Source organism: Pecten maximus, chromosome 2 (genome assembly GCF_902652985.1).
Source record: "Pecten maximus chromosome 2, xPecMax1.1, whole genome shotgun sequence".
In the NCBI taxonomy this organism is placed as follows: Eukaryota; Metazoa; Mollusca; class Bivalvia; order Pectinida; family Pectinidae; genus Pecten; species Pecten maximus.
The window spans coordinates 52593047-52606555 of NC_047016.1; the positions used below are offsets into that span (position 1 = coordinate 52593047).

The window sequence follows — 13509 nt, forward strand, 5'->3', positions numbered from 1 at the left end:
ACCTACTCCAATTTTCTTCCACAGTTAAAGACCACTTCCACAAGAAGAATTAGTTTAAATTAAAAATTACTTGTGTCACAAATGTTTTGACGATATACAGTTTATCTCCAATGACACTATAAGCTTGACACAGGAATTGAATACAGGAAATAAAGCTCAGCCTCAGGCTTAGATATGTAATTAGAACATCTGTATTAATACACTTGAATGTATTCCAGGGTGGGGACTTGTTCGATGCCATCACCCAAAGTGTGAAGTTTGGAGAAGTAGACTCGGCCCACATGGTGAAGGATCTGTGTAACGCCTTGTTTTATCTCCACTCTCGTTCTATAGTACATCGAGATCTCAAACCAGAAAATCTACTGGTAAGTATATTCTGTACATACGACATATGTACAAGAGAATCCATCATAACAGCTCACATGATTTCTTTAGTTATGCCAGAGATATAAAACACTAGCAGTTTTGTTAAGGGAATATTAACCCTGCTACATTTAAGTTTCTATGTAAACTATTTCTATGGTGAATAATGTGGGTCCGCCATTTCACTAAAAAATCTGTTCTGATGCACTAGATATGGGTATCCATGAATATGTACATTGATAGTAAATGAAAAATATATGTGCTATTTTGCTGCAATATACAAGAAATGTCATATAAAAACTTAACTGCTTATTAGTTCAACAGATAACCTGTTTTACTTTGATGCTCATTATTCTCAGGTACATCGAAACAAGGACAGTACAATAACATTGAAGCTGGCCGACTTTGGTTTGGCGATGGATGTGAAGGACCCAATATATACTGTGTGTGGTACTCCTACATATGTAGCACCAGAAATACTCTCCGAAATAGGTAAACTTCTACATTAAAAAGTAATCTTCTCATTTAATATCCAAGTTTAGAATTACCAGTCCAATGATTTGATCAGGTTAAATTATTTGTCAAGTAATTTTATTTGTGGAGTTACCTCCCTTCTTTCTTTTATTGGTGTATACAGTTCAAATTGTTTATTTATTTTCATATAATATTATACACATCTTACATAATATGATACATAAGAGAATATAAAATGGTACCAAAGGATGAATTTAGTAACTAAAACGGTACCAAAGGATGAATTTAGTAATGTATAACGGTACCAAAGGATGAATTAAGTTACTAAAACGGTACCAAAGGATGAATTAAGTAACTAAAACGGTACCAAAGGATGAATTTAGTAACAAAAAACTGTACCAAAGGATGAATTAAGTAACATAAAACTGTACCAAAGGATGAATTAAGTAACTAAAACGGTACCAAAGGATGAATTATGTAATGTATAACGGTACCAAAGTATGAATTATGTAATGTATAACGGTACCAAAGTATGAATTTAGTAACTAAAACGGTACCAAAGGATGAATTAAGTAACTAAAACTGAACCAAAGTATGAATTTAGTAACAAAAAACGGTACCAAAGGATGAATTAAGTAACTAAAACGGTACCAAAGTATGAATTAAGTAACATAAAACTGTACCAAAGGATGAATTATGTAATGTATAACGGTACCAAAGGATGAATTAAGTAACATAAAACGGTACCAAAGGATGAATTAAGTAACATAAAACGGTACCAAAGGATGAATTAAGTAACTAAAACGGTACCAAAGGATGAATTATGTAATGTATAACGGTACCAAAGTATGAATTATGTAATGTATAACGGTACCAAAGGATGAATTAAGTAACTAAAACGGTACCAAAGGATGAATTAAGTAACATAAAACTGTACCAAAGGATGAATTAAGTAACTAAAACGGTACCAAAGGATGAATTATGTAATGTATAACGGTACCAAAGTATGAATTAAGTAACTAAAACGGTACCAAAGGATGAATTAAGTAACTAAAACGGTACCAAAGGATGAATTAAGTAACATAAAACGGTACCAAAGGATGAATTAAGTAACTAAAACGGTACCAAAGGATGAATTATGTAATGTATAACGGTACCAAAGGATGAATTAAGTAACTAAAACGGTACCAAAGGATGAATTAAGTAACATAAAACGGTACCAAAAGCTGAATTAAGTAACTAAAACGGTACCAAAGGATGAATTAAGTAACATAAAACTGTACCAAAGGATGAATTAAGTAACTAAAACGGTACCAAAGGATGAATTATGTAATGTATAACGGTACCAAAGTATGAATTATGTAATGTATAACGGTACCAAAGGATGAATTAAGTAACTAAAACGGTACCAAAGGATGAATTAAGTAACTAAAACGGTACCAAAGGATGAATTAAGTAACATAAAACTGTACCAAAGGATGAATTAAGTAACTAAAACGGTACCAAAGGATGAATTATGTAATGTATAACGGTACCAAAGTATGAATTATGTAATGTATAACGGTACCAAAGGATGAATTAAGTAACTAAAACGGTACCAAAGGATGAATTAAGTAACATAAAACGGTACCAAAGTATGAATTAAGTAACATAAAACGGTACCAAAGGATGAATTAAGTAACATAAAACGGTACCAAAGGATGAATTAAGTAACTAAAACGGTACCAAAGGATGAATTATGTAATGTATAACGGTACCAAAGGATGAATTAAGTAACTAAAACTGTACCAAAGGATGAATTAAGTAACATAAAACGGTACCAAAGGATGAATTAAGTAACTAAAACGGTACCAAAGGATGAATTAAGTAACATAAAACGGTACCAAAGGATGAATTATGTAATGTATAACGGTACCAAAGGATGAATTAAGTAACTAAAACGGTACCAAAGGATGAATTAAGTAACTAAAACTGAACCAAAGTATGAATTTAGTAACAAAAAACGGTACCAAAGGATGAATTAAGTAACTAAAACGGTACCAAAGGATGAATTTAGTAATGTATAACGGTACCAAAGGATGAATTATGTAATGTATAACGGTACCAAAGTATGAATTAAGTAACTAAAACGGTACCAAAGTATGAATTTAGTAACAAAAAACTGTACCAAAGGATGAATTAAGTAACATAAAACGGTACCAAAGGGTGAATTATGTAATGTATAACGGTACCAAAGGATGAATTATGTAATGTATAACGGTACCAAAGTATGAATTTAGTAACATAAAACGGTACCAAAGGATGAATTAAGTAACATAAAACTGTACCAAAGGATGAATTAAGTAACTAAAACGGTACCAAAGGATGAATTATGTAATGTATAACGGTACCAAAGTATGAATTATGTAATGTATAACGGTACCAAAGTATGAATTTAGTAACTAAAACGGTACCAAAGGATGAATTAAGTAACTAAAACTGAACCAAAGTATGAATTTAGTAACAAAAAACGGTACCAAAGGATGAATTAAGTAACTAAAACGGTACCAAAGGATGAATTAAGTAACTAAAACTGAACCAAAGGATGAATTAAGTAACAAAAAACTGTACCAAAGGATGAATTAAGTAACATAAAACGGTACCAAAGGATGAATTAAGTAACTAAAACGGTACCAAAGGATGAATTAAGTAACATAAAACTGTACCAAAGGATGAATTAAGTAACATAAAACTGTACCAAAGGATGAATTAAGTAACTAAAACGGTACCAAAGGATGAATTATGTAATGTATAACGGTACCAAAGGATGAATTAAGTAACATAAAACTGTACCAAAGGATGAATTAAGTAACATAAAACTGTACCAAAGGATGAATTAAGTAACATAAAACGGTACCAAAGGATGAATTAAGTAACTAAAACTGAACCAAAGTATGAATTTAGTAACAAAAAACGGTACCAAAGGATGAATTATGTAATGTATAACGGTACCAAAGGATGAATTAAGTAACTAAAACGGTACCAAAGGATGAATTAAGTAACTAAAACTGAACCAAAGTATGAATTTAGTAACAAAAAACGGTACCAAAGGATGAATTAAGTAACTAAAACGGTACCAAAGGATGAATTTAGTAATGTATAACGGTACCAAAGGATGAATTATGTAATGTATAACGGTACCAAAGTATGAATTAAGTAACTAAAACGGTACCAAAGTATGAATTTAGTAACAAAAAACTGTACCAAAGGATGAATTAAGTAACATAAAACGGTACCAAAGGGTGAATTATGTAATGTATAACGGTACCAAAGGATGAATTATGTAATGTATAACGGTACCAAAGTATGAATTTAGTAACATAAAACGGTACCAAAGGATGAATTTAGTAACATAAAACTGTACCAAAGGATGAATTTAGTAACACAAAACGTTACCAAAGTATGAATTAAGTAATATAAAACGGTACCAAAGTATGAATTTAGTAACATAAAACGGTACCAAAGGATGAATTTAGTAACACAAAACGTTACCAAAGTATGAATTAAGTAACTAAAACGGTACCAAAGTATGAATTTAGTAACAAAAAACTGTACCAAAGGATGAATTAAGTAACATAAAACGGTACCAAAGGATGAATTATGTAACATAAAACGGTACCAAAGGATGAATTTAGTAACACAAAACGTTACCAAAGTATGAATTAAGTAACTAAAACGGTACCAAAGTATGAATTTAGTAACAAAAAACTGTACCAAAGGATGAATTATGTAATGTATAACGGTACCAAAGGATGAATTAAGTAACAAAAAACTGTACCAAAGGATGAATTAAGTAACTAAAACGGTACCAAAGGATGAATTAAGTAATGTATAACGGTACCAAAGGATGAATTAAGTAACATAAAACGTTACCAAAGTATGAATTAAGTAACTAAAACGGTACCAAAGTATGAATTTAGTAACAAAAAACTGTACCAAAGGATGAATTAAGTAACATAAAACGGTACCAAAGGATGAATTATGTAATGTATAACGGTACCAAAGTATGAATTATGTAATGTATAACGGTACCAAAGTATGAATTATGTAATGTATAACGGTACCAAAGTATGAATTATGTAATGTATAACGGTACCAAAGTATGAATTATGTAATGTATAACGGTACCAAAGGATGAATTATGTAATGTATAACGGTACCAAAGTATGAATTATGTAATGTATAACGGTACCAAAGGATGAATTAAGTAACAAAAAACTGTACCAAAGGATGAATTAAGTAACTAAAACGGTACCAAAGGATGAATTAAGTAACTAAAACGGTACCAAAGGATGAATTATGTAATGTATATCGGTACCAAAGGATGAATTATGTAATGTATAACGGTACCAAAGGATGAATTAAGTAACATAAAACGTTACCAAAGTATGAATTAAGTAACTAAAACGGTACCAAAGTATGAATTTAGTAACAAAAAACGGTACCAAAGGATGAATTAAGTAACATAAAACGGTACCAAAGGATGAATTATGTAATGTATATCGGTACCAAAGGATGAATTATGTAATGTATATCGGTACCAAAGGATGAATTAAGTAATGTATAACGGTACCAAAGGATGAATTAAGTAACATAAAACGTTACCAAAGTATGAATTAAGTAACATAAAACGGTACCAAAGGATGAATTAAGTAACTAAAACGGTACCAAAGTATGAATTTAGTAACAAAAAACGGTACCAAAGGATGAATTAAGTAACATAAAACGGTACCAAAGGATGAATTATGTAACTAAAACGGTACCAAAGGATGAATTAAGTAACATAAAACGTTACCAAAGTATGAATTAAGTAACTAAAACGGTACCAAAGTATGAATTTAGTAACAAAAAACGGTACCAAAGGATGAATTAAGTAACATAAAACGTTACCAAAGTATGAATTAAGTAACTAAAACGGTACCAAAGTATGAATTTAGTAACAAAAAACTGTACCAAAGGATGAATTAAGTAACATAAAACGGTACCAAAGGATGAATTATGTAATGTATAACGGTACCAAAGTATGAATTATGTAATGTATAACGGTACCAAAGTATGAATTATGTAATGTATAACGGTACCAAAGTATGAATTATGTAATGTATAACGGTACCAAAGTATGAATTATGTAATGTATAACGGTACCAAAGTATGAATTAAGTAACATAAAACGGTACCAAAGGATGAATTAAGTAACATAAAACGGTACCAAAGGATGAATTAAGTAACTAAAACTGTACCAAAGTATGAATTTAGTAACAAAAAACTGTACCAAAGGATGAATTAAGTAACATAAAACGGTACCAAAGGATGAATTATGTAATGTATAACGGTACCAAAGTATGAATTAAGTAATGTATAACGGTACCAAAGGATGAATTAAGTAGATATAAAAATTCTGGTCCCTGTAAACAAACATTGAAGTACCAGATATCTGCGGACCTAGATCAAAGAAATTACCTACTTATTTCTGATCATCTACCACTCATCTACCAACTCATTTATTATGAATACTCAGATGAGTTGTTTAATTCTACCTGATTTGAAATCCTCAAATATCGTCACATGATTGAAATATCTTGGTTGACATTTGGTCACCATGTTTGGTTTGGTTTGTTTTGTTTAACGTCCTATTAACAGCCAGAGTCACCATGTTATAATCAAGAGATTTACTAACATGATTATTAAATCATAGCATTTATTTTATTGTTTTGTCATGATAATTTCTAATTGATATCTTGTACAAATTATATTTCATTTCTAGGTTACGGTTTGGAGGTAGACATGTGGGCAGTAGGTGTCATCTGCTACATCCTGTTGTGCGGATTCCCTCCCTTTAGAAGTGCTGATCGAAATCAGACGGAACTGTTTGAGTTTATCAAAGGGGGAGAATATGAGTTCCTTAGTCCCTACTGGGACCAAATCTCCCAAAGTAGGTCAAAAAGAAAATATTCAAAGTGGTGGGAGTAGGGGAGGTAATTCAAACTGGGGAAAAATTTAATAATTAATCCAGGACGTCACTCAATGATAACAGATTGGTACTAAATAGGTTACCACTCAATGATAACAGATTGGTACTAAATAGGTTACTGTTCATTATCATACAAGTTTTTGAGTTATAGTAAAACGTATGTTACTGAACAAGCTCTTAAACAAAACATTAAAAAAAGAAAATGATTGTTATTTAATCAATTTTGTTGATGACCAACTTTTGAAAAATTTTTAACAACTTCATATAAAGCATGTTTCAATACCTGGTATTTTATTATATACATGTATGCGTCATCTTTGTAGGTGCCAAGGACCTGATCCAGCACCTGCTGGTCGTAGACAAGAAGAAGCGCTACACAGCCATCGACACTCTGTCTCATCCCTGGATCATGTACAGTGGTGACCTGGGCAAAATCAAAGACAACTCAGAGCTCCAAAAACTCAAGACAAAAACAAAAACTGAACTTGAAGCTCTAGCTAAGACAAGTTATGATTCTTATATGAAAGCCAAGGAGAAGCGGGGTTAATTTATTTTCTTTGTTGAAATGAAGGAATACTTGATATTTTGCCCTGTTGTTGACTTCAGATACACGTAGAAACTGTTACCACGAGTCATGGCCATGCCAGTGTACATTCATATTTTTGTGATGATTATAAATATTGTTTTCAGTAGGTTTTCATCCACGAATAATAAGTTGGGTAAGTATTCTACGAGAATCTACTTGTATAAAACATTCCAGCTTTAAGATGAATCTAACTGTGGCGATTTGGATTCCATAAGGATTTATCTCCCCTTCGTCATGCTAAATTTGTATACAGTCACCTGTGAAGGTATCTGGTAGACATTTTTTGTGTTATAGTCGAACAACGCTGAAGAGAAATCATGGAATCTTATATTCATTTTACAAAAAAATTACTGGTGTATTAAGTAAAATTCACATGTGACAATATGGGACAGTCTGGTTTTAATTGCTGCATGGTTGTATTAAAGTTTTGATAGTAATCATCTTTCTCATACATTTTATAAATTGTATGATATTTTAATATTTAGGTAGCAGTATACAGAACATGACTCCTTAGTTATAGAGTAAAAACATGTTATTTAGAATCTTGTAAAAAAAATCATAATAGTGCTTTAGCCCTGAAATTTATGCGGATAATTGCTAGAAATTTCATTTATTGAATTTATTTATTTACAACAGTATTGAAGACTTAACCTATGGTTTGATTAAAGCTTACAGATTTAAAGTTGTTTCCACTGTTTGTTGCAGCAAGCTTTAAACACCAGTAAACATACATTTTTATATGAACTTTGAGCATCAGTTGTAAATTTGAGCACACAATATTGTCTCCAGAGGTGCTAGAGACAGTGACAATTACTCACTTTTAAATTGTAATCCGAGACTCAGAAGCTGTTTATATCAAACTCTGTGATGATAGCTTCAAAACTTATAAACATACATTTTCCTCAAAATTTTTAATTTAAGGGAGATTATATCCTTCAGGACCGGTAGGGGAGGTAGCTGTAAAACATAAAAATGACTTCAGTTGATATTAAAAGTGTTTGTACAGTTGGTATATAATCTGACCATTACAGTATGTTGTTTTCCTACACTGTAAACAACAGTAAACAACAGTAACGAAAGATATACACATGTCAATACACCAGGAAAAGTCAATGTTGAACTGTGTATGAGATATAAAAAAAAGTTTTCTTTTGTACTATAGATTATTATCTTTTTCTCACTTGTGCCAAATATGAAAACGGAAATGTTATACATCTGTATCTACAAGTCACTTCTATAACACTGGTTACTTGACAATGTCGTGAGGAATTTTCATGTCTTGTGTCTTGATTTCTATTAATAGACATAAGTAATTACCTGGCCTGATGTTTTGAGATTTGTGTGACAAAACTGTCTCACCAACATAAAATGCAATTGTTGTAGTAATTGAATGATCATTCAGGGTAGAGTACCAAAAGCATTTTGTCACAATTAGCAATACACTAATATTTTCTAATCCGTTCAGCATATGAAACAAATTAGTGTAACTTGTTGCAGTTAGTATCCAATCATCACAAAGAAATATTTACCAACATTATAATCCTAGAAAAATCATGTATTCAGAGGAATTTAATATGATCTGAGAAAAATTGTGTATTCAGAGGAATTTTATGTAGATATGATTTTGTCTAGTATGACACCCTGACATGAGATGCTGGTCGGATTAGACAGGATGTTGAAATACACTGTTCATATGTAGCATTTATTGGATTAAACAGGATGTTAGAGTACTCAAAAGTAAGATTAGACAGACTGCTACTATACAAATCCATTGCAACCAAGGTGAAAGATTTTGAAAATTCCCACTGGAAATGTAGTTTTGTTAACCATAAGTTGTGATTGTTATATATATGCCATATAAGCTTTAACTCTGTACTTGTGATAAAATCTCTGCGGCATATTTTCAGAATATTTATGTGCCACCAGGTATCTACATGTATCGACTAGGATTTACTTACCTCTGTCTATAGAAGTATTATTATTTCCGTCCATAGAATTATGAGCTACAAATTCTTATTTCCGTCCATAGAATTATGAGGTATGTTTACTTATTTCCATCCATAGAATTATGAGCTTTGTTTACTTATTCCGTCCATAAAGTTATGAGCTATAAATAATTATTTAAATATATAGTATGATTAGAAATTATGTTTGCATTGATATAAGTTATGTTTATTTCTATCAATGTACATTGTATATAGTACTATATATATACCTGTAAAGTACTGTCCTACACAGGATTGTCTACAATTATTGCATGTTGGATAATGTTTATATACAGTAGGAAGTTTGATATACAAAGTGTATATATAGCCTTAGTACTTAGCCTGGCCCTACGGGTAAAGAGAGTGGATTAATCCAGTGTGTGGCTATTTTTATGACAATATTGTCTAAAAATTTTGTTATTGGTCACAATATTTATAACTTTCCAGAAAATTTCTGACAAAATAATACTGTGATTGTACTCAAATAGTTGATATTTTCAGATCATTTTTTTTTTTTATTTCTTGTTAAAATATTGATGATACAAAAAGATGTATATCAGAAATATTGTAAAACAAATATGTACAATGTACCATTAGAGTAAACTGATACAATGTGTAGGTCCATGTCCATTCCATATATGTAATAAGTTAACTATACAGGCCAAATTGGCCTCTTGTTTGTTATTCTTTGTATGTTTATTTTATGTACTGTTATTCATCCATCTGTTGTCTGTTGATGCGCCTGTGATATCATATGTATTTCCTTGTAAGATGAAAGGACAAGTAAACTACAGTAATTGTATGAAATGTGAATTGAGGATTTTTTCTCTCTCAAAAATAACTTTTACAAGTTAAAATTGAGTGGTCATTAGTGCTACTCTTTAATTTCGCTTGTGGCAGGGAGGGGGGGGGGGGGGGGGGGGGGGGTCATTTTAGATTTCAATGTTTGCAATAATGTTATCAACATCTATTCATCTTGGTTTCAGAAAGAGGTTTCAGTATGATAGTTATCAATTCCATTCTAGAATTGCATAAAGGAACTTCATTTATTTAATTTTTTGAACGGGTTTTACATGCATAAAGAAACAACTAGGTCAGGTGGAAGTTGTCATCGTTTTCCTAGGTTGTCTCAACTTTTATCGTTTGAGAGGGGTGGACATTTTTTTTTCAGAATCACCAACACACTAATGAGTTTTGTTGTTTAATATTATAGTTACAGATTCTATAACCTGGCACCCCTTCTGTATAATCTGTCATGGAATCTCTCCCAAAGTAATTGTTGTGTTCGTCATTTTACGGAATGATTTGCGTTCTAAGCATCTGTGATATCTTGAATATTATTTATATGATATAATTGTAGGCATCCATGTTGTTGTGGCTTTTATTATGTATATAGGTTGGCCACCACTTCTCTTTGACTGATGTGTTTAATTGTGGAAACCCACATTAAACATCTGTTGCTCTATTAATAGATTATAGAATTCATCATTTACCATTGATTGCTATATTAAGATTATGGGGACCACAATTTACCATTGGTTGCTATATTTAGATTATGGGGACCACAATTTACCATTAGTTGCTATGTCAAAATAATATGTATCACCATATTTGGCTGATTGATATATTGATAGATTATGGAAACCGTGATTTACCATTGGTTGCTATATTTAGATTATAGAGATCACCTTTTCTCACTGGTTGTTTTGTAACATACATTAACATTAATTGACTTCCATTTGACATGTTTGTACAAACCTATGTTGGCAGTACAGTTACTGTTGAAGTTTGACCGGTAGAAAGGTTTCAGATTTGTCTTGACTGTTGTAGGTACCAAGGTTGGTTTGACCAGTGTAGGTACCAAGCTTGGTTTGACCGGTGTAGGTACCAGGCTTGGTTTGACCGGTGTAGGTCCCACGCTTGGTTTGACCGGTGTAGGTACCAAGCTTGGTTTGACCGGTGTAGGTACCAAGTTTGGTTTGACCGGTGTAGGTACCAAGGTTGGTTTGACCGGTGTAGGTACCAAGTTTGGTTTGACCGGTGTAGGTACCAAACATGGCTTTACCAGTACAAATGTTTAAGCATCAACTAATGTTTTTATATAACATGTAGCTGCCAAGTATTTTTCTGTCTGTCAATATCTCTCATTGATAAGAGTATAACCCTGTTTACAGCATCTTAGCTAAGGTTGAACCATTTCTCATAAAGGATTTAAAGTCACAGCAGAGCAGTATGATGGTCAAATACATCTCATCAATGTAGTTTCAACCATTTTGATAATGTTTGACTTTTTAATCATTTTTTTTATTGGAATAATAATATTGTTCCATGGGTATCTGTTGATTCAAATTCATTCAATGTTAATTATATTATCTTGGATTCAATATAAACCTAGTTATCGCTCTATAATCTATATAAAAAATGTTTATTTATTTGTCAGATTCATTTATTGGTACATCTGCTACAAGCTTCAAAATTTTAAGAAATATTCTGCATTTTTTCTTCCTTTTTTCAGACATTTTCAAAGATACAAGAAATTGATATATCACTGCATGTTACCTCTAAATTGTGCATGTAACATCTAAAAACATTTTAAAAAACAATTTTTTTACCAATCTTTTTCTTTTTGGCTATTGAAGATAATTTCTTGCTTATAAATTTAATTTTCAGAATTAACTGATTTTTTTCGTAAACAGATATATCTACTTTAGTATCTTATATTTAAGTTTGGTTTTAATTTTTATTGAATTTTGAACAAATTTGTAAGTGCTTTATTTTATCCAAGCTAAGGCTTCAGTTGATTTTGGTGACATTTACTTGCTAGGCTTTGTTTCCAGCAACAACTGAAGTTATAGATAATATTATTTAGGTCCGTATTTTTGTAGTCCTTGTTAATTTCTTTTACTTATTCAAAAATGATTATCCATGCTGTGCAGTCCTTTTTAAACATTTGCTAGTATGCCTGTTTTCTGTGAGAAGCCATTTCCGTCCACTTTGGACACCGTAAGTACATTATATACCGGTTTAGAGGTTATCCGCATGTAAACGAATAAATTACCTAACATTGGATTCACAAGTGTTGTTATTTATTTATTGTTTCAAACCAATGAATTAGCATAGCTGTTTCTATGGTTTTTATGTATGCCTGGTTTACCAATAGGTCACCATGCTTCGTACTTCGCTGCCAGTTTATGAAAAACAAAAAACAAAAACAAAAAAAAATTAAAAAAGCAAAAACTTCTGTTAATTAAGTCAAATTTTGTATTAAAATCAATAAATATAATCATCTTCCAACTAAACAGAAATAACTTATGGAAATATTGGAACAATGACTGTAAATTTCGGAAATCCGAATACGAAATATATGTACATCACAAAGTATCAAATTGCAAAATGGAGTCAGCGCAACAATGTCAAACTAATACAACAAAGTGAAGTTGGGGTCACAAGACTGTCATTCCTATTGAAAAACGACATCGGGTGTTGGTACAAACCCTGGTGTGGCGATATATGTTGGCAGGATAAAAGTTTTGTGGAACAGCTGCTGTACCTCCAATTTGAACATATAAAAACAGCATCAGTCAACCTTTCATTGCTGAAGATAAAATTGTAGTGAAAATGTATACTGTACCTCCTCCGTTTTCCAACGTCAGAAGATTTTTCAATGTTCAAACTTTGACATCTCTCAGAATTTTCGAATATGGCTGCCGTTTTGTGCAGACGACACTATCTGGAAACGAAGCCTTTTCGATTCCACGCATGCTCAACAGACATGAAATACCTCGCGCCATTTTAATTGACAGGTGATGTCCATTTCAAGGCATGGTTTACATTGGCGTAAAAACGACCATGAAACTGACGTTGAAATTTATTGTCCATAGATTCAAAAACGATTGTTTTCAAACGATACTAGTTTTAATATTAGATCAGTTTAAACAAACGTTAATGACAACATTCACGGTTTTCTATAATTGTAAAAGAGTAAATTCGGATATGTCATGAAGTTAATTCAAACACAGGGATACGAATCCCCAACACACGGTTCATATACACGTAAATACACTGTACACATATTCATGTCAAGTCCCTGT

At 31.7% G+C, this 13509-nt stretch overlaps 1 protein-coding gene and 1 long non-coding RNA gene across 8 annotated transcripts in view; both read left to right on the forward strand.

The window, feature by feature from the left end:
- LOC117322461 (serine/threonine-protein kinase DCLK1-like) overlaps nucleotides 1-10238 on the forward strand; it is a 55453-nt gene extending 45215 nt beyond the window's left edge. For all 7 annotated transcript variants that reach the window (XM_033877385.1, XM_033877387.1, XM_033877388.1 and 4 more), the window contains 4 exons: nucleotides 219-365; nucleotides 723-855; nucleotides 6641-6808; nucleotides 7171-10238. In XM_033877385.1, the coding sequence (XP_033733276.1) occupies nucleotides 219-365; nucleotides 723-855; nucleotides 6641-6808; nucleotides 7171-7394 (672 nt within the window). In that variant the 3' untranslated portion in view covers nucleotides 7395-10238. The remainder of the gene's footprint in view (nucleotides 1-218; nucleotides 366-722; nucleotides 856-6640; nucleotides 6809-7170) is intronic.
- Nucleotides 10239-10330: 92 nt separating this feature from the next.
- On the forward strand, nucleotides 10331-12487 carry LOC117322463. Its single transcript, XR_004531557.1, has 2 exons — nucleotides 10331-11410; nucleotides 11465-12487. It is a non-coding gene; the product is annotated as an uncharacterized LOC117322463 (long non-coding RNA).
- Nucleotides 12488-13509: the final 1022 nt, after the last annotated feature.